We start from the raw sequence: 22,067 nt of genomic DNA on the forward strand, positions 1-22,067 counted from the left end.
AGAGGGAGACGGTCAGCTAGGAGATCATGCTTCACTCTGTTCTTGTCTGGGTGGACCACATGGCATATTTGGGTTTCCTCTCTACTGCAGTAGAGTCACCCTTTCAGAGCATAAATCAGATCAAACACTTGCTGTAGAATTCCATCACCCATAGAAAAACAAGCCAAAGCCCTTCTTATTTAAGTGCCTTCCAGCACCACCAACATCGGCAACCTCCTAACCTAGCCTACTCTTCTGCGGCTCACTCCATGCCAGCCACAAAAACCTCCTTGTGATTCTGCCAATGTCCCCAATTTATTCCTGGTCTAGGAATTTGGACCTTGCTGTTTCCCGGGGGTGGGGGGGGGTGCTGAATTCCTCCCCTGCAGGATCTGCTCTCTCATGTCACGCAGGCAGGTGTCCTCACTGAGGCCTGGCCTAAGCCTCCTCTTTAAATCATTCCCCATAATCTTCTGATCCTTACCATTGCTCACTTGCCCTGTTAGCATCTGGGCTTTGATTACGTATTTCTTCATGAACTAGACTTAACGGGATGAGAGCTATGATAGTGATGTGTAAACAGATGTTAAAGGAAAGGAGACAGAAAGCGTTTAACTCTAGTTCAAAGTGGTATTTAGGGAGGCAGTCTCATGTGGTGGCATCAGTGAGAGCTTTCTTGTCAGTCTTGGTTTTCAATTCCTGCTCTCTCACTTATTAGCCAAGTCAGCTTGGCAAGTTGCTTATCTTCTTTAAATTGTAGCTTCTTCATCTAAAAAAAAAAAGAAGTAGTTTGGGGGGCTGCAGAATAGCACTGATTCTAAAGCTTTTAAGGATAGTAAATTAAAACAAACTTAGACCATCATTCCATAACACCATACCATATGGTAAATCCTTAATATACAAGAGCTTAAAATAAGTTGATCATTTTCCTTTAAAAAATAATTCATTTCAGCCATAAAGCTAAGGGTGTTTTCCTTTTCAGAGGAATAGCTAACATCTATTAACTCTTCCAATTAATAACCAAACATTGATTCTGCTTTTTAACATTACTGAGTACCCAGAGGATCCCTCTATTTAGATGATGGCTGATTTCTTGAGAAATTATACTTGGAAATAAAGAAGCAAGTGTGTTTGCAGATAGGAAAGGCTGATTGTGGTGGTGGCAGGGGGACCATACAAGTTGCAAAAAATTATTTCTGGATGTTTTATTTTTAATCTTCAAATTTTTACTGAAGAAGGGACCCTAGAGATCATGTAGTTCATCCTTGTCCATTTACTGATTAAGAGAAAGAGATTTCCAAACCCACGATCAGTTTGCTTAAAGACATGGTATAAAATAATGCTGTTGCTTCCAGGAAAGTAGGAAAGTAATTTACTAATCGGGGACAAAAACAAACAGACAAACAAACAAACAACAGAGGTGCTTATACAGTGCTTCCGCTTTCTCTCTGGCTATAAAGATATTTCATTTGGATATAGATTAGCTGATTCAAAGCTCCTTAGCTAGATAGCAATGGCCTTCTTATCTTCTATCATGTATACCATTAATAAATAAGATGACTAAAAATAGTATAAATATCACTCTAATAGACTTTCCTCATCCTGTTGGTATCTTTTAACCCTAAAAAATGCTTAATTTAAAAAATAACATATGTGTATGTTAAAATTTATTATGCTTATAAAGTGCTCCTGTTTTTAAGAACATTGACATTGGGACGCCTCGGTGGCTCAGTCGGTTAAGCGACTGCCTTCAGCTCAGGTCATGATCCCAGAGTTCTGGGATCAAATCCCGCTCGGGCTCTCCACTCAGTGGGAAGCTTGCTTCTCCCTCTCCCTCTGTTGCTCTGCCTGCTTGTGTCTCTCACTCTCTCTGTCCCCAAAAAAAAAAAAAAAAAAAAAAAAAGAACAATGACATTATTGCCATAATGTAATTTAGTGTAAAATAAAACATTTATTGAGTACCTATTTTGTACTAGAGTCTCCATTAGATTATGGGGATACAAAGATAGGCAAAGCATGCTTCATTTCTTTAAGGAGGTAAGTCCAGTGAGTGAGAAAGACCATCTTATGATAAAATTATGATTAATATCATGATAACTATTATAAAGATTACTGTTATCAAGGTATTCTGTGAGCCCAGAAAAGAAGTGCCTAAGTCAATGTGGAAGAAGGCTTTCTGGAGGAGAAGGAACAGGAGAAGAGGGTGCTATGAGAATTCTTTGTTGTGCAACTTTTTGTGGTTCTGGTTTCATGGGGCTACAGATAAGCAATTTCCTTTCTGTCTCTGCCGACAACATTTCTCCAATGTCCGAATCATAGCTTTTGTTTCATCTATGACCTAACCAAATAGACTGTTGGTTGACAAAGATACCTCCCCTGTGTTTTTCCTTTTTGAATCTATGGTACTTTGAGGACTACTGGAGTTTCCAGTCTCGGCCATGGGATCTTCTCACAATGAAGACATGAAAGCCCTTTCCAATGATTAACGAAAGATAATAGATAGAATAGTAAACTTTTTAATTAAGCATGTCAGCAAATGCTTTACAAATCTGTGCCCTCAAAGAGAGATATAATGTCTCTTAGACATATTGTGAAAGATGTAGTATGTAATTTATTGGTTTTAAATGAATATTCCACTAGTGAAACCTGGAAGCAGGATGTTTTGAAGAGTCTGATTGTGCTTTTTATTTTTTTCCAAGTATCAAGCACCCAGAAGCCAAATGCTTTGCAAGGAAATTCACATAAAATAAGTTATTTGTGTGCAAGCCACCCATCTCAGTAGATTTAAGAATTAACATTCACAGAATTCAGAGCAGTTTTTAACAAGTAGTTTTGGATCTTAGGTGAAAACAAAGCCAGCTAAGATCAGTGCATTTCAATATCAGCTAATATTGTCTGGTTTTAATCTTCTTCTTATTAAAAAAATACTCTCTTGTATGCCTAAAGATATATTTCATTGCAAGCTCCAGTAAATCAAAGAAGGAGAAGAGGGTATGTGTGTGTTTAAGGAGGGGAAGTGGGAAGAGGAACTATATATATAGGTGTATAAGGGCAATCTTCATCTATTTTTTTTAACTTTCCTCATTTCCCCATCATATTTCCTTTGATTCCTAAATTATTTCTTTTTTAAAAAAGATTTATTTATTTATTTAAGAGAGAATCAGTGTACACCTGGGGGAAGTGGCAGAGAGAGAGGGAGAGAGAGAATCTCCAGCAGACTCCCCACTGAGTGAGAAGACCGACACGGGGCTCCATCCCACAACCCATGAGATCATGACCTGAACTGAAATCATGAGTTAGACACTTAACTGACTGTGCCTGCCAGGCACCCCCTAAATTATTTCTTATGCCAACCTATACCCCAATACAGAAGATAGATATCATCTACAACCTCTACCTAAAATATTAATAAAACACAGTTGTACATGAAATATTCTTTAAATTTGCTCTTTTTTCCCCTATTTTGTTAGCAGCATTTCTCTGTGATGATGCAAATCTAGGGCAACTGCCTTTTGGCATCGGGACCCTAAATGTGCTCTCTACTGGGCTGATTACTTGAAGCTAATGTAGTGTTCCATTCATTGGATTCCACACACTTCCCCCATATTGATTGCATTATCAGTAGTAGTAATCACAGATATCATTACCAGCCAATTACACAAACACATATCTAAACTAGGTAACTTATGCAGCAACATTATCTCTTACGAGTCTTAATTTTGTAATGAAGCTGATCATCTTGTCCAATTGAGTGTAGCTACATATTTTGATCTAGTAGGCTAAATGTGAGTGTATTGAATTATGTAGTAGGTAATTACTTACGTATGTTTGTAACAACGCAAATGAGAGCAATTTGAATGTAATCTGTTTCTTATTCTCTTTGAGGGCTGCATTAGAGAAGGTTAACTGCTTTAAAAAAAATAGACCCAAGCATGTATTTGGATCAAACACAATAGAAGTGTTTTTTTCCTGCTCACATAACAGAACTGGTGTGAGAACTAGTACATAGGCATGCGGTCATCCAGACACCCAGGTGGGCTTCTGACATATTCAGTACAAGAGTTCCAAGGTCACCCTGAACGATTCACTTCAGGGAAAATGAGTATTAAGGAGCTAATGGGAGAGGTCTAACCTTGGCAGTGATGAGCGTTCACAAGACCACACCTAAATACCAAAAAAATGGGCATTATAATCTATCCCAGGAAGTAGAGGAAAGCATGGACTTCTGGTGAACAGTTAGCAATTTTTTCCATAAGGACTCAAAACAGAACTTGCTTTCTTTCCCTATTTAATGAATACTTTCTTTGGTTTGTCATTATTTGGAACTTCTGTCATTATTTGAAAGTAGGACTCTGGAGATGAGCATCCAGATTTGCCACTATGAGCTAGGTGATACGGCAGGGTACTCAATCTTGAGACATATTTCTCTTTATCTAAAGAATGAGCAAAATATTCTCTATGCTATCTACCTCATAAATTGCTTTGCTTTTTTTTTTTTTTTTTTTTTTACACTCTGTCAGATATCTCCTAAAAAACCTAGATCCAAGCCCTGCCTCTCAGATTTACACATATTGAACAACTGAAGAATGGGGAATGAAAGAAGTTACAAAGTTTATTTTTCAAATATTTGAACAAATAAAGTATGACCGTATTATTATAATACTTGTTGCAGTTTAAATTGTACACAAGAAGGTTAGGATAAAAGGTTTGGTGGCTAAAAAAGAGGTCTTCTTTTTCAACCTTCTTATTTTGTAAATAAGGAATGTGAAGCTTGGCAAGATGAATTTGTTTAATTCTATGGGAAACAATAGTAGTTCCCAGCTCTTTCTCAAACCCAAGTCTCTTCCATAACATTATTTGTCATCTTCTTTAGTCATATCTCCTACAAAGCACAAATCATTGAATTATGCCATGAGTGAACTAAAATCATTAGAGTGACACACATCTGTGTTTTAAAAACCTTTAAAGAAAACTGAAGCACAGTCTTCAGAATTGGTTTTTCTTTTCTTTTTTTTTTTTTTAAATATTTTATTTATTTATTTGAGAGAGAATGAGTGAGAGAGAGCTTGAGAGAGGAGAAGGTCGGGGGGAGAAGCAGACTCCCCAAGGAGTCCCCCGATGCGGGACTCGATCCTGGAAGTCCGGGATCATGACCTGAGCCGGAGGCAGTCACTCAACCAACTGAGCCACCCAGGCACCCCCAGAATTGGTTTTTCTTACAGACATCTGAACATGGCCACAAGTTTACCATAGAGTAACTTTTGCTTGTCAGACTGTTTAAGAATTAGATGATCTGGCAAACTTATTTTAGGTGAAGATGAGACAGACTTTGCTCCCTGCCTGTCCACCTCTACCAAGGAAAAAATGAAAGGTCCATCTAATTTTGTGATGTTACAAAAGAACATCAGTGCGAGAGGTAGATAAAGGAGATGAGCAGGCTTTGGTTACTTTCATATTTAGCTGGTCCTCATGTTAGAAGTCTGCATTCAGTTGATCATTCTTGTAAAATAAAAAAAAAAAAAATCCAGCAAAACACATAGTGTCACAATGTGTATGCATCAGGGACATGAAGGCTAAGACAGACTACCTTTTAATGTACTGTGGATTGTCATTTATAATGCTTTGATTTGCAAGGATTTTATATGTAGTTTCCTGGAGAGTAGAGATATACACTTCTTTTTGGATCCTTTTCGGACATACCCTCTTTAAATACCCTCTTTAAATATGCACAACGTGTGTCCAGATCATTTTTTAAAAAGCTACAGTTTCATATTCTCCAAGGAATCTGACATTGGTCCCCAAGGTGACACAGCATCTATTTTGAAAGAAAAATAATAAACAGGAAGAGCCGGTTCTTTCAACTTGTTTGGAATTTGGACTCTATTAAAATCTAACTGGGATTTTCATAGGTGTTTTGGAAACCATTTCTTTTGAGCTGTTCAAATTGTAATATGACACAGATACAGTCAAAACTGTAAGTTGCCTCTTTAGTTTGATTGTTCTTTTGAACACAATCTGTAGTAAATATTACACAGAACTACATGAAGAGCAAAGAGTATGCATTGAGAAACTGAAATTGCATTTCAGTAATCAATTATTTTCAATTACATGTGACCTCGGAAGAGTTTCTGTGAAGGAAAATACCTAGAGTCGATTTTATTCAAATTCCGGAATTCTTTCCTTTTAAAAAATATGCATTCTGATATTTTTGTGTATGTAAATTTTTAACTCTCTAACTCTGTATGTATTAAGGCACATGGCATCCTAAGTAGGACTATATTTAAAAAGTGAGTAATTTTATTTTTATAGCACTGAGTATGACTTCTTTATACTGTGATGAATCTTGCTTTCTGCCTTTTATTTGCATAAGTAAAATCTTCACTTTTGCATCATCATGTATATTTTCTGCATATAATTAACATGAACTTTTTTGACTGTGCAGAGCCGGCTACTTGCCTCAGCATATCCCCCTGGAGATTATCAGATACCTATCTGAGGAGAAGGATTTTCTTCCTTGGCATGCTGCCAGCCGAGCTCTTTATCCCCTTGATAAATTACTGGACCGCATGGAGAAATACAATGTCTTCAATGTAAAAAGACCTATTTTCTTCTTTCTTATTTTCAGATGACGAACTGTTTTCTCATTATCCACTTTATGCAACTGATCCTGAGTTATTTGTGTTTCTTCTTCTAATTTGTATTATCATTTTTGTCCTGATTTTCTGTGCAACACTGATGACAATTACTTGAAGAAGAAATGGAATCTGAGCTACTTTTTATTCTGGCCTAAAAGTGTCAATTAAGCTTAAATGCCTCAGAATTTGAGAACAAATATACATGGCAAATCCTTAAAGTTCAAACTTACTTTCCAAGAGTTAAAGGGCTCTGTGTTCACAAAGGACTTAACCTGGGTAGAGGGATCCCAAAGATTTTAACAGAATATAGACAGTTTCAGTAAAGATTCTTAGTCATTATTTTTATCCAAAAGGGCATAGTGAATTCAATTCACTTCCTTAATTAACAAGGATAAGATCAACATTGAGGCGAGAGCCCATTCATAATTGGGTCCAAGGGGATACAGGAGAGCAAACAATAGATAATCCAAATAGACACAAAGACATGACAAACATTCCAAAATGTTACCTGACCAGATTTCCTAAACTGAAGTCTGGTAAACCAACACTGCATGGCGGACACCACCTAATCTAATTTAATAACCATTTTAAGATTAAGTATGGCTAATGAGCTTCTGATTCCTAAATTTCTTTATTTTTGTATATGAGACTATGTCTCTTTGCCTTCTATCTACCTTCGAGCCCTATTTGGTTCCCCTCAGTTATTTTAGGAGTCTGCCCAGTGTTTTATAAAATCCTCCTACATCTTATGACCCATGGGCTCTGCTAATTAACCTCCATATTTGGAATTATTCGAGACTAGAATACCATGACATGAAGTATGTTTCTGGCCCCCTCCACATTGTCTGATGACCATCAGAGTTGCTTCTTGTTTCCCTATTCCAAGTCTGCATGCAAATACCTCTGTTTTCATATATTTTTTAAAAACTGGAATGATCCTGGCTTGACTGTTCATTGTCATTAGTTTGGTCTAATCCCTGACAACAGACATGCAAAAAAAATGGGTCATTATAGTTCTGGTGTAACTTTTATCGGCTAGAGAAAGACTTAACCACACTTCTCTTTTCTCCTTAACAGAGACATTGCCATGTTAAGCTTCTGTAAAAGTAAAATACATTTTTGTATATATTTGTACTTTGGAATAGTATTTCATGTCAGACACCTCAATTTCAGTAAAAGTTAAGAATTGCTTTTACTGTAATTTTGATGCTTTCATTTCTTTGACAAAATTCAAGGACCACATTAAAGTGAGGAGAGCATATTTTATATCGCTGCTAATATTTAAATATATCATTAGCTCAATGGATTTTGACTTTGAAATGCCATATGTTTTACTGAAGAGTGTGCTGTGTATCTCAGATTCAACAGTGCTAGGCTATTGGCTGGGCTTACATCACAGCTTTTCTTTAAATGTGCTCTGTTGACATGAACTGCATAAATGTTAGATGCTTATTTTCCACAAGCTATGTCTACATACATTTGTATATTTGTGTGCATGGATGTCATTGTCACTGTTCCTCAGTGTCCTTGTTTCGCTACCAAAATTTTCATCTAAAATATTGAATAGTGCAAATTACTTAATCATTCAATAGGAAGTAAAGAGTAGACTTCTACCATTGCAACTGTATTTTATCCTTATTTTCTATATTTGAAACACTGAGCTGGATAAAATTAGAGCCTTTACCATGGCCATCTTTTTACTGATTCTTTAAAGTAGGTGCATTTAGAAAATATTTTAATCGTATTATGGAACTGTAATTATCATCATGGAGAGGTTGAAACTGACATCCTCTTTATTTCCCCTAACCCCCATTTAGGAATATATTTTAAAGCAAGTTGCAACCACGTACATCAAGCTTGGATGGCCAAAAAACAATTTTAATGGATCTCTTGTTCAAGCCTCCTACCAACATGAGTACTGTTTTCTTTTCTTATTTGCCTCTTTCCCCCCAGAGCTGTACAATAACATATAACTAGTACCACTGCGACTTCAGCAGCATGAGATGATCTTTCTTTCATTCTGCATCTTTCATTTCCCTTTGCTGGGAGGCCTGCTGATGGATAGCACAGTTTCCCCTACCTGGTCCTGAGAACAAAAGCATATCCTTGCCATGCTTCAGTGTAAGATCTGCCGTTACTGGTAAAAGGGAGATTTGAACCCAGCCCCACCTCCCCCGCCCCTGCCCGACTGTATTACTGTTCCAGAGAAGACTTGTGACTTGTATTATCCTGAACTTCTTTTCCTCTGCCTGACCATCTCCTCCTTGGCAAAATAGGATTTCTGTATCTGGAAATTATTTTGGGGCTGATTATTTACGTATCTACTGCTTATGCAATGAGGAACCCTTCCTCTCCAGATAGTAACACCGCTTTTTCATTGTTTTCCTTTTGATGGTACCTAGAGAGCTCCGGAGAGAAGTTATAATGCTGGCGTGCAGTTTTGGCAACAAACACTGTCACCAACAGGCATCGACACTTATTTCAGATTGGATTTCCAGCAACAGGAACAGGTAAGTGGAACCAAATCCTGTATTTCTGATGTGATTTAATACTGCTTTCAGGTTCTCAGCTGATGCATTGCATTTATCAACGAGAGGAAGACAAGACAAGGAAAAAACACTGTGAAACTGTGTTTCAGGTTCATCGCTTACAAGGCGATCCCATAAAAGCCACAATAGGCTTTCCCCTGGAGTGTTTTGTAGAGTTTTAAATTAACTTTCTTAATCTAGGCTCTTATTCTTCATACATACAGTGCCAGCTTATTTTGAATTTGGGTAGTTTGCTATTCTGTTAGAATAAAATAATTTTATGTAGGCCAGATTCTAAGGTTCTTTATAAAGGTTGTGGTATTTATTTATAAAACAACTGCAAGCGTATGATATAGTAAAACAGAGCAACGTATGTTAATATTAAAAACCAAAACCCAAAAAGGTTATCGAAAAAAATCTACTCTTTTAGTGACCCTTGACAGAGACCTTAAACTTGTATCTTATCTTGGAATTTCACAATACAGGATTTTAATACATAATGTCATGTTAAAATTGTTTAATAGAATTACCTTTGATAAAAATATTATACTAAATGTCACTTGTTAATGTTAATGATGTTTTAATATTGAATATTAGGCATAAAAAATTGAAGATCATGATCTTTTCACTACAGTTTTTTAAACCTTCTTAGGTATTTTTATATTTCCAAAGACCTTTATGTTCCATTTCTTATTACACTTTGGGCAACTTACAATCACTCCTCCCAGTCTTTGGCCCCTGTGTTAAGGCAAGCCTGATGGGAATGTTGAGGAGCTGGGGGACATTATATTCAGATGGTGCTTGCCGCTGTGGGCTTGTCCCCAGCTGAGTGGCTGGGATGACTCATGGGAAACAGAGAAAGGGACTTGTTCTAGGCAAATACAGAGAACCACACAGAGTGTAATTTGTTCCTACTTAAGGAACAAATTGATTGTTGTCTGGTCAAAAGTGACTTAGGTTTAAATGTAGTAGTTAACTGACTCCAGAGCAAAGCACAGCTATCCTGCTTCACAAATCTGTGAGAGATCTTTCACTGCATTGCTAAGTAATTTGTCACCTTTTTAACCATTGTCTGATTTGCTCTTTAAATTAACCGTTTCTGGGTTTACCCAGAAGCTAAAGAAGGAAAATATTTTATCACTATCCTCTCTCAGTTGATCCATTATGTACTCAGAGACAGCAGTTGAATTTGTCACGGGTCTTTTCTAGAACTAAAAGTGCTCTCATTTATTGACTTTTACCAATGATCATCCATTGTGCTAAGTCTTCTGAAACCTATTACATCAAACTTGAAAATGATATAATAAAAGCTTTGTCTTCCTTTTTTCTACCACCTTCTTCAGTTCTACCACATGTATTTAAGGGAGGAACACATAAAAATTTACCCAAAACCCATACACCCCAAATTGTATTAGGATACCTGATCATAAATGCATATGAGAAAAAAAGGTAAAATATATTATTTAAAGATCGTGGTCTCTGCCATTTTGTTTTTTATTTGATTAGTCTTTTGTGTGTTTGATTCCTCTTGCTGCAGACACATGCCTTTTCTCAGACCTGACAGTTGCTTTTTAGCCCATAAAAGTACAGTTATTGGGAAAATGCTATTTTTTAAAATAATTCATTTATTTAACCAAATTTTACTAAGCAATTCTCAATACCAGCTGGTGGGCAGGAAGCAAAGAGAAGAGGGAGAGCTCAAAATTAGAGAATGCATCTCTATAAACAAAGAGTCATTCTTTGAAGCAAGAGCTCAGCACATGACAGTGTGAAGTAAGAAGGGAGGACTCTGCTTTGGGGGAATCACCTTCATCCTCAAGAGGATGAGCAGGATCCTGCTGGGACTAGGAGGGCAGGCGAGACCGGGGCAGGTGCATGAATACTTAAGTCAGGGGTGGGGAGTGCAGGGGGCGTGGATGGGGTTTCCAGGCAGAGGAAAGGTACACAGATTGATGTTTAGTTGAACGAGTGTAGTAAATTTCGGTCTGTGAATTTGAACAACCCGTCCAAAATTCCCTTATACATGAAAGTTTATGCATGAGGTATCAGTTGATTTCTGTTTTGATAACTCTGCCACTTATTTATGGCAAAGTAACTAAACTTGGGTCCAATACTTAAAGGTTCTCTCATTCTTTCCTTCATCATTTGTATGTTCTCCTCCTTTGCTTTCTTCTGTAACTGGCTAAATAAACACGCTAAGTGGAACTAACGCTGTGTTTCTAAGATTTGCCCAACCAGCTGTAGGACGTGTCCCTGCATACACAAGGGACCTCCCGCAGTGAGGGTACAGGGTACTCTCTGAGCTACCTGTGTGTGAGGACCAGAGATTTAAACTGTATTTTTTTTTTTCAGTGACAGCTTAATAATGAAACAATTGTGTGATCCTGTAGTTGTTTCTGAGATTAACTTTCTTAAATCAAGTCAGTAAAGGGGAGGGGAAGGTTTCTTTTTAAATGTGCCTGAAGCAACACACCAGTCAGTTGCATTTGTTTGCTTGTTTTTTGTCTCAAAGGACCCTTAAAAATCATCTCTAAGAAAAGCCTCCCAAGGTAATGCAATAGGGTACTTACAAAATGGTTTGGGAGATGCTGCGTATGTATGCTAATAAATTTAAAAGACAGTGAGTCATGGAAGTTCGCAGGGATTGCAAATCTGGGGTGCTGTGCTTTTTTTTTTTTTTAAGGATTTATTTATTTATTTAATTGACAGAGAGAGGAGAGAGAGAGAGAACGAACACAAGCAGGGGGAGTGGGAGAGGGAGAAGCAGGCTTCCTGCTGAGCAGGGAGCCTGATGGGGCTCTATCCCAGGACGCTTGATGACTGAGCCACCCAGGAGCCTCTGTGCTATTTTACAGCCGGATCTTGATATGCTGGGGAGATAGGTCCCAGGGCGAGGTGGGATTCAGGAGGATCGAATGGATATGAAAGTTGGTCTAGGGAAAGGTAAGGGAACCAAAAAGTGCCTTGCAAAGCTAGAGACAGTAGCAGCAGAGAGAGAGAAAAACTCAAGAATTCCAGTGAATGATAAATTGAATGATTCCACATGTTAATATATTCAAATGCTGCAGTGTGTTGAATTGTAATGGTGATGTCATGCATCAAAAGGGATGAGCTACATTCAGGTCTTGTTAGGCTGTGATTTGGGGACTGAGTTCAGCAGAACACCATATCTCAGAAAAGAGACAAATTGCCAAGCATTCAGCAGAGAACAATACAAATGATAAAAAAGATCTTGAAAACACGAGCTGCAAGAGGAGGTTATGAGACCTGAAAATTTCATTCTAAAAAAAAATAACAGAGAAGATGATAGCCTTTTGTAAGTAAAAAAATGTAATAAAAGGGACAGAAATTGGTTTCTTTCACAGATTAGCACAAATAAACAAGAAATAATAGGCATAAGCTTCACTGAGTAAAACATAGGGATTATATTATTACTGTAGGTAAATTATTATTTGAAGATTTCGTATTAAAACACTATTGAGATTGTACAATTAATATACAGAGATCACAATATGGTATAATGGGTTTTTTTTAATAAGCAATTTATTCCGAAATTAAATGTGTGTCAGTAGTAACATAGCCTCTTAATTTTGTGATAATGTATTATTTTTCAAATAATGTTAAAAGATACAATTTAAAGCTTTCAGCCCATATGGAACGAAGATTTAAAGTATTTAGTTTTTTAAAAGTATTCAGTAGATACTGATATCCATTCCCTAGTAGATTAATTGATAACTGGTATCATCACTCTACTTAAAAAATATCCTGAACAGTGCGATACCTTCTACACTATGAGAGATCAAAAATGTATATTGAATTGAAATGAATTGGAAATCATTTTGAAAATGGAAAAATTAAGGTCCTTCCATACTAAAAATTATAAGTAGAGGACCATCTCTGGAACTTCGTGACATACATAATACATAAACGTCACTACTCATGCAATTCATTATAATGTTACTGGTATTATTGTCTTTAATGATGATCATAATGAAAAATATATTTATTTATTGAGTGGTTGGTACGTTACAGGCATTGGACCAACTGCTTTTTGTGCATGATCTCATTGTTTTTATTTCATTTTTATAGACGACAAATCCAAAACTCTCAAAGGTTGTATACAACTTGGCAAGGTTATGTGACAGCAGGCAGTGGATCTGGGCTTCCTTTCCCAGGCTGCCTGCTCTTCTAACCTGACCGCATGTGATGCTGTGGAGGAATATCAAATTACCATATATTGGTAATATATATTTGTTCAGAAATGATTTAAAAAAGAAGAAAGGAAAAAAAAAGACACCCACCAGAACTTAAATACTCTCTGCACTGAGTATAAGCCGTAGTTGAATGCAGGTTGTGCTCACGAGATAAGCCCGTGGTTCTCGCATCTGGTCACATGTAAGAATCACTGGGAGGGCCTGTGAAACAGGTTGCTGTACCCCACCCCCAGAGTTCTGTTTCAGTAGGTAGAATGGGGCCCAAGAATTTGTATTCAAGACAAGTTCCTGTGTGAGGCTGATGCTGCTGGTCTGGGGACCACTTTTTGGGAACCACTGGTGTAGGGAAAAGCTACTGTCATCAAAGACACCAGTGATCAAAATGCAGCTGGGCCACTCACTGACCTGAGGAAAACCACATGGTTTCATCATCTGAAAAATGGCGGTCATAAGACTAACCAAACAAGTCATAAGCATTAGACAAAAATGCCTATTTATTATTTGGCTTTTATAGGAAATCTTAAACTTGAATCATCTTTGGAGCTGGCCTTCTACTTGTTTTGACCACACAGGTGGGTGCTGTGAGTTTGGAATGGGGGAGTAGGAATAATTAGAGAATAGAGCAGTACGGAACATGAAGAGAATGCCTTCATTATCAGATCTCTGTAAGTTTAGGGGTTATAAGCACGTGACCTGTAACATAGACTATACACAAACTATTACCATAGAGATTGTCAAACAGGAGCATGGGATGTTTGCCCTTTTCCTCCTGCTTTAAGAAATACTGCCTGGCTTGGCCTCCAGGCCGATGTTTCATTTTCCTCCCTCCTCTTCACCTGCTGGTCATGTCCCTCCGTCAGCCATAGCTCATTGTATCTCATAGGTAAAGAGCTCCAGTTCAGCTCCCTTCCTTTGTGTCTCTCTCTGCCCGTCAATGTTCACTTTCCTTCTCTAAAAACACAAAGGAGGACAGACAAAAGGCTCTTTTTGCTATAGTCTGTATATCTGGTTCAGAAACCTCATGTATTCTTCCCCTAGAAACATGGATCCTAAGTTATTATCCATGTTCCCAAGTTATTATGGTCCTATGCCCCTTGTTCTGTACACTGCTTTTTGTATCCTTCTTACTATGAGCTGTCCTACTATAAATTTTCACAGGCTGAAGTTATACCAGCCAGACCAGCCGTTTTCATGTTCAGCTTCCAGCATATGCCTTTCTCAGACAAGTGAAGGCAGTAGGAAGTCTTTAGGGAGTAAGGGGAAGGACAGGACTGCCCACAACTCCCTGGGTTGGGATGAGGAATTAGGTTTGCTCCTAATTGTGATTGTGATGTTATTAGACATCCAGGTTGTCATTAGACAGCTGTGGCTTTAGATGAGTCTGTGTTTACTCCACGTCTCCCCAACCCCTGCCCCACCATTTCTAAAGCAAGGGCATTACCCCCAAATCTCCAGGGCTTACATTAGATGTAACAGTCCAAAATTTCGTACTCCCTGTCCATGAACATAAATCATATCAATATTATGCTACAGTTGCTTGGTTATTATATAGTGTAAAGGGTGTGTTTTCATTTATTCACCTGTTCAGTAAGTGTGTATCGAGCAGCTAAGACATGTCAGCACTGTGCTGGACACTTGGAAGGCAAAGTTCTTTCATTCAACTAGTGCCCACCCCTGCTACTTACTTGGCATTGAGAATATGTGGTTTATGTCCTGACATACCTTAAAGATTTATGGTGGAAGCAGGGAGAGAGTGCAGAAGGGAAACAGAAATTGTTCAGATAAACACACACCGAAAAATGAAACTCAGAGAAGTGCAACCAAGAAGTCTGGGGTGTTCTGAGAGAATGTCATGGGAACTGGACTAGATCAGAGAGACCAGGGAAAAACTTCCAGCCCTGAGAGCTAGTGGTGAAAATGAAGAGGACATACTTGAGCATGACTGAAGGAAGAGAGAGAGGAGTTAATGATCGCTTGCATATAAATGGTAAAAAAGGAAGGGATTAATGACAGTCCATTAGAATAATCCAGTAGAGCTCAAACATTTATACATACGAATGGCCAAAGATAACATTTTCTAGTCTCTATCCAAAACTCTTCATCATACATGTAAATAATTGCAAGGTTTTACCTTTCAGCATATTATAAATAGACATTTTTTTTAAACAAAATTCTTTCAAACCTCTAAATGTATCCAATGGAATTGAAACACCCTAGCTACTTATACCCACCATTGGCCATTTAAAAATATGAATTATGTTCTTCCTTTACTCTCCAATTTTATATTATTCTTTTCTCCTCCCCAAAACTATATTCTAATATATTTTTGCTAGAGAATCCTTTTTGGATCACCCTATCATACTTTTCTGCAATAGGAAATATATACATACAGACACATACACACGTCATTTCTTCATGTCATAATATCTTATGTTAATTTTTTTCAAAATTAAGTTTTCATTACAACGGTTATTTGTATATAGTTGATTAACATAATACATAAATAACACAAATACAACTCTTAACATAAATACAAACTCTGGTAAGTAATTTCCAAACATAAAAGTTGTTAAATATAAACGTTTAAAATTGAGAATAGCTTTTTTTCCCCAACCAGTTTATATATTCACAGACTAATATTACTTACAGCTAGAATGAGAAGAGCTTCACCATCAATTCCATTTGATTTTTATGTTAAAGAACTGAGAAACTTTATACATAAAAATAAGTAGACAGGAATGGAAGGTATTTTGTAATAGTTCTTTTGTCTTTCCAAGTGTTATGCCAAAAAATTACATAGTAATCTATCACCACAATTTTTAAATTATCACCTGACAACTTGATTAGGGCTTTCTTCAATTCTGATGGAAGCAAAGAATTTAAAAAAATTGAAAACTCATTTTCTAGACATCAACACCAATATTTAGAATTTTTATTTGATATTGCAGTACAGTGTACTCTCAGAAGATACGAGATGAGTGAATGAGAAATACACCTTTCTCCTGGAAAGTGAGGGAAAATGAGAGACGGGTTTTTATGAAGAGCTATCCATAGGAAAGCTTAGATTGTGGAATTTGGTTGTTGTCAAAGTACCCTTTAGATATTCTTTAAGAAGTCTGTCCTTACTCCCAGAGATAGAAATGCCTATGTCTGGGGGTAAGGAAGGCCTTGACACTAGGCGGTGAGTGGAAATGGAAAGAACGAGTGATGGATTAGATGGTTTAGAGAGAGAGTGTAACAAGGAGAGCAAAAGCAAAGAATTGAGAAATCACACTGTTGAATCATTGGGTATCATCCAGACATGAGTTGTGGCCCTTGAAGCTTAACATTTACAGTGTCTTCTGAAACTTGTTTCATTCCCTCTGCCAATGTTCATATTTTTAAATTTATTATTAATCCTTTTCCCTTGAGTACAAAGAATTTTATCTATTTGAAGATAGAGATCTATCTGTAGCTATAAATATCTAAAAACAGTGGATAGTCTAAAAACATGTCTGGACTTTCTTCTTATAAATATGTCCCCAGAGACCTGAACAATTCTTAAAACTTATTTCTCCTTAAAAAAAAAAAAAATCCCACTATATCCAATCTATCTTACCTTACAAAATAGGCAGTTTATATCTTAGTTTCAGAATAGTTTTCATGATTTTCTCATACATCTTTAAAAACTTAAAGCATTATTTTTCTACATTAAACCAAACCTGCTTTTATAAGTCATGTAGCTCTTTAACTCCTAATACCTGGGCTATAAACTATTCTTTTTTTCATCAGAATATCAGAACTTATTTCATTTTTAATTTCTAAGAGTTTAGGAAGGATGCTGTAAAAGGTAGTTCTGTTCTCAGTAGACTAGGTTGAGAAACTTAAAACTCGCTGACCTCTACTCTGAGTCATTCACAATTTTACTTGCATGTGAGATAACACAGCATCATGTACTGTCATTTTTTGCCTTATTTTGCACTGTCCACAGTTGGGGTCCTGTTAATAGAGAACTTTGTGCAATCTCTACCCTGAACATTCTTCGTAACAGACCCACTAAGGTGAGGGGGAAAATATAGTGAATTACCTATTGGAATGTTTGTAAGGCTGATTTTTTTTTTTTTAAGTACTTTCAGCTAGTTTTCCCTAATGCAAATTGGAGCACACATATTTTTTACTTTTATCATATACTTGGAAAATAAACCTTAAGCAGTAGTCACCTCCCTTCCATTATCTTTCTCCCTAGTAATTGTATATTTCAGTAGTTTTGGCCAGTCACCTGGTTCTGAATGGTTGCCTGTGTAACCCTAGCCCAGGCATTTAAAAGTTGCTCATGAAAATATTTAAAGTAGAAAGTGGTATGGGAACCTCTGGAATAATTCACAATTGCCATCAAAATCATCACTGTCATTAACATCTTAACAATTTATCCCTCTGTAATTCTTCAAAGCTAAGACATATTTAATATGCTGCACCCCTCCCTCATTGTGACCCTTGCAGTGTTCCAGGGCTATGTTCCTCTGTCCACTCTTGGATAATGGGGTATCTGGTTATGAGTCCACTTGGTGTTTAGCTTTCAACTTTATTTCTAAAATAAAATAGTATTGCACATTTCTTCCATCGTAATATATCTCCTTAATCTAATCAAAATTAATTGAGTCTCATACACTACTTGATTCACGTACTGAATACATCTTGAGCCTCTGTCGCATTTCAGGCATCATACTAAAAAACACCAGATATCCAGTGATGAACAAAAGGACACAGTTTCTGCCTTCCTGGAGCTTACAGTCCGGTCGGGTAGACAGAGAATAATCAGAGGTCATACAAACACTTTAAGACTTTAACTGTATTAAGAAGCCAGAAGGGAGATTTCTAAGAAAAGGACAGTTTGACCTGACAGTGAGATTGACACACCTGCAGAGTGACAACTGACCTGAGGCCTACAGGAAAAATACACATTCATCAGTCAGAGCAAGAAAGGAGATGTCCCCCCACCCCAAAAACAAACAAACAAACAAAAACAGTGTGCAAGAATAGCCTTCTTTCCGAACATCATTTCTCAAGATTAAAGTCTTGGTACTTTCAAAGGCATAACTATTTGGGCAGAATCTATACTAATCCAAGGACATCCTTTGGAAGTCTTGCAATTTTTTTTTTTTCAGCTAATCATGTTTGTTTTGTTTTTATTTGCTGAGAAGAGCAAAAATCCCAGTTAATTGATTAGGCACCTTCATCAAAGCTTAAAAGAGTATGCTATCAAACAAAAATGTTTTGGAAAATCTATGTAGAAGAAAGATAATATATAAAGTGTAGTAAATGTGCTTGCTATCTGAATTTATCCTATTGTGAATTCATTTGTCAAAGTAGAAATCTCCTTCATAACCAGTGATGCTGTGTGATTTGCCATTTGTGGAAGTAGAGGTCATCTGTTAAGGTTACTCAAGTAATGGCTACACCTGTCTGCAGAAGAGGGTTGTAGTAGTTCTCTTTTCCAAAATTCCTCTGGAATCACACTGAGAGGTCCACTTTTCCTTGCCATTAGGAGAATTCGATACATGCTGGCTTAGTTCAGTCTGTCTGTCATGGAATAAATATTTGACTAAATGACCTACTTGAGGCACTAACTAATCTGGATGTATTTTTTAAATTTACTTCTTGGTGTAGCAGAGACTTTGCCTCGAGAGCTAATATAACGTCAGTAAATGCATATTTCTATTCATTTTCTTATAGTCATATTTAGCTTCTAATCTAAATACACTAATAATTTTATATTCTAATTTAAAATGCAGAAATAATCTTACACTTGTTTTCTTTTTCCTGACACTTTGGGCTTTTTCCTGACATTTTACTTAAAAAAAAAAATTCTATTACCATCATGCATAGAAGCAAATAGTCAATAGTATTTTTTTAAGGTATTTTAATTTTTACAGAAGCATGCTTTTGAAGGTGACTTGATTTAATTTAACTGTTTTTTTTTTCAGTGTAATTGGTTTTTCCCCCATTTCTGCCAATAGTAATTTTCCTATCATGTTAGTATTGTTTGCATGATATTATACCAACTTCAGGCATAACACTATTGAACTTTTGTGTCATCTATCAAAAGATATGCTTATTGATTAGTTATAGAATAGCTCTATTTTAACCGGCTGACTGTTTGTCACAGTACAAGTGCTAAGTGAATATAGATTTCCATGGGCAACACAGGGAGCAATGTTGATTAACTCACAGTAGTGATCACTATTATTTACTAAGCCAGAGCAGGAACACCAATAAAAATATTTGCAGCTTCCAAAACATTCTTACTTACTCACATATAGTGGATTACAGTAATGGATTCAGATTCAGGTTTATGGTAACTTTTACCAACCACTATAAAGAAGAAATTTCCCCCACATTTTCCAAAAATAATATAAGCACTGAGAAGAATCCTTCAGAAACATTAGCAACATAGCCTTTTTGTTTATTTTTTCCCTCCAAGATTAAGACTTAGGACTAATTCTATACACATAATTCATTCTAGCTCAAAATGAAAATGAAAATAATTTAGGTTTGTCTTTCTAATGATAGTGTGATATTGTTTACTTAATATTGTGATAACATTGATGGAGAATACTCTACAAGTATCAAATATTGTTTTGTGATATATATACTTATCTTAAATTTTGTGAGATACATATACATATCTATCTACCTATATATCTTAAAATACCTACACATGAAAACATTGATGATTTGTAATCACAGGAAAAATAAAAACAGATGCATGCACTGTAGTGGGTTGAATAGTGGCCTCTAAAAGATATGTCTAAATCCTAATTGCAATCTGTTAATACGGCCTTATTTGGAAATAGGTTTGCAATGAACTCATGTAGATTGAGGGCAAACCCTAAATCCCGTGATGAAGGTACTCACAACAGACAGAAGAGAAGACACAGAGAGCCACAAAGGGAAGCTCATGTGACGACAGAGGTAGAAACTGAAGAAATGGGTTTGTAAACCAAGGCATGCCAAGGATTGCTGGAGGCACAGGAACTAGAAGAGAGGCATAGAGCAGATTCTGTGGAGCCTCTGGAAGCAAGCAATCCTGCTGACATCTTGACTTTAGACTTCTGGCCACGGGAACTGGGGAGGAATAAATTTCTGTTGTTTTAAGCCATCAAGTTTGTGGTAGTTTGTTAGGGCAGTCTAGTATCTCTTATTCAAAATTTGGTTTATAATCAATGTTTTGCTTTTTCTTTCTTTGATAGAATATCAAGGGTCACTACAGATAGCAAGTTCAACTTTTAATTTTCACTCACTTCTTCCTGCTCTTAAGATTTTCATCAAGAATGAGCTACTGAGATTAAGAGTCACGAAGGGGGTGGTATTATGGACATTGGGGAGGGTATGTGTTTTGGTGAGTGCTGTGAAGTGTGTAAACCTGGTGATTCACAGACCTGTACCCCTGGGGATAAAAATATATGTTTATAAAAAATAAAAAATTATATTAAAAGAATGAGCTACTGAGAAGCCAGTTCTTATTTATCACAAAATTTCAACAAAACTGCCCTCATCAGTGCTCATGGAATTATTTTTGTAAATGTGTAAAGAAATATATGGGAGTGCTCATTGCTATGAAAATAGAATAATTATGTAGAGATAGCTCCTAAAATTCACAGCAAAGAACCTGTGCTCATGTTTTAGGATCCCTTCTAAATATTTTGAAAGAGCCTCTTCTTTTTTCTTTTTCATGATTTGGGATTCTTTTTATTGTTAAAAAAAAAATCAAATAGAAAAAAGTTCTCGTGACTTCTATTCTATTTTCTCATATATATATAAAATAAACATTGCTTGTTGTATTCTGCAGTATAGAATGCAGGCATCCAATATACTCTCTACTTTGTTCTCTTCATATACGTCAGTGCTATAGCCAGTGCCTGCCAGTTACATGTATATGTGCATATATATATTTGTTATTTCAGAAAAATCATAAAACTGGTGTTTTTCTTAGATTTATCATCTTCCAATGCAAAATATGCCTTTTGCCTTATTTTATAACTTTGTCATTTGCACTTGTGATTGCCCTTTCCTCCAGAACCCAGATTGTCAGGGTTTTACCCTGAAATAATTTTCTCTTACCTTATATAACAGGAATAAATTATCGTTAACTATTTTTAATTATCAGATTTAATTATACCTATCCTTATTCCTTAAAACACACACATACACATATATGAAGTTTCCCATGGATGTCACTGCTTTTTCATAGGAGGGTCAAAGTGAAACCGTAGAACATATAGGATTTGATATAAATAATAATATTTTTCTATTTTTAGAAAGCACTATTTTTTTGTGTAGTGAATCTGCCAGTTAAATCTCTGAAAACCTGACAATTCCATGTTGGTTAGGGTGTGTGTACACACACACACACAGTAGAATTTACTTTGGCTAAAGTAAAATCTATTTTTAGTTGAGGACCTTGCTAGTGAGAAAAATACATTACTTACTGCTCTGCATCACAGCTTAGTGGTTATCCTAAAAAATTAACTGAATTGCTGTAGTTGATTCTTCCCAGGCTGGAGAAACAGCCTTGTTAACCTCAGTGACCTTGACAGTGCATTAGAAATGAAAGTAAACCGCATTTGCACAGGCCCTCCCATTTATAGAAGTAGTATTTTGATGGATTCAATAAATCTATGTAATTTTCAACCTTTCTATGAAGAATACAGAAGACAATGAGTGTTGCTATA

General features: G+C 36.4%; 1 protein-coding gene across 1 annotated transcript in view; it reads left to right on the forward strand.

The window, feature by feature from the left end:
- Positions 1-22,067, forward strand: part of TRHDE (thyrotropin releasing hormone degrading enzyme) — a 381,409-nt gene that overhangs the window by 328,385 nt on the left and 30,957 nt on the right. Inside the window, exons 13-15 of the mRNA XM_059186345.1 lie at positions 6,422-6,569; positions 8,432-8,529; positions 9,017-9,124. Of these exons, the coding sequence (XP_059042328.1) occupies positions 6,422-6,569; positions 8,432-8,529; positions 9,017-9,124 (354 nt within the window). The remainder of the gene's footprint in view (positions 1-6,421; positions 6,570-8,431; positions 8,530-9,016; positions 9,125-22,067) is intronic.

The sequence above is a fragment of the Mustela lutreola genome, chromosome 8, assembly GCF_030435805.1.
Source record: "Mustela lutreola isolate mMusLut2 chromosome 8, mMusLut2.pri, whole genome shotgun sequence".
Lineage (NCBI taxonomy): Eukaryota > Metazoa > Chordata > Mammalia > Carnivora > Mustelidae > Mustela > Mustela lutreola.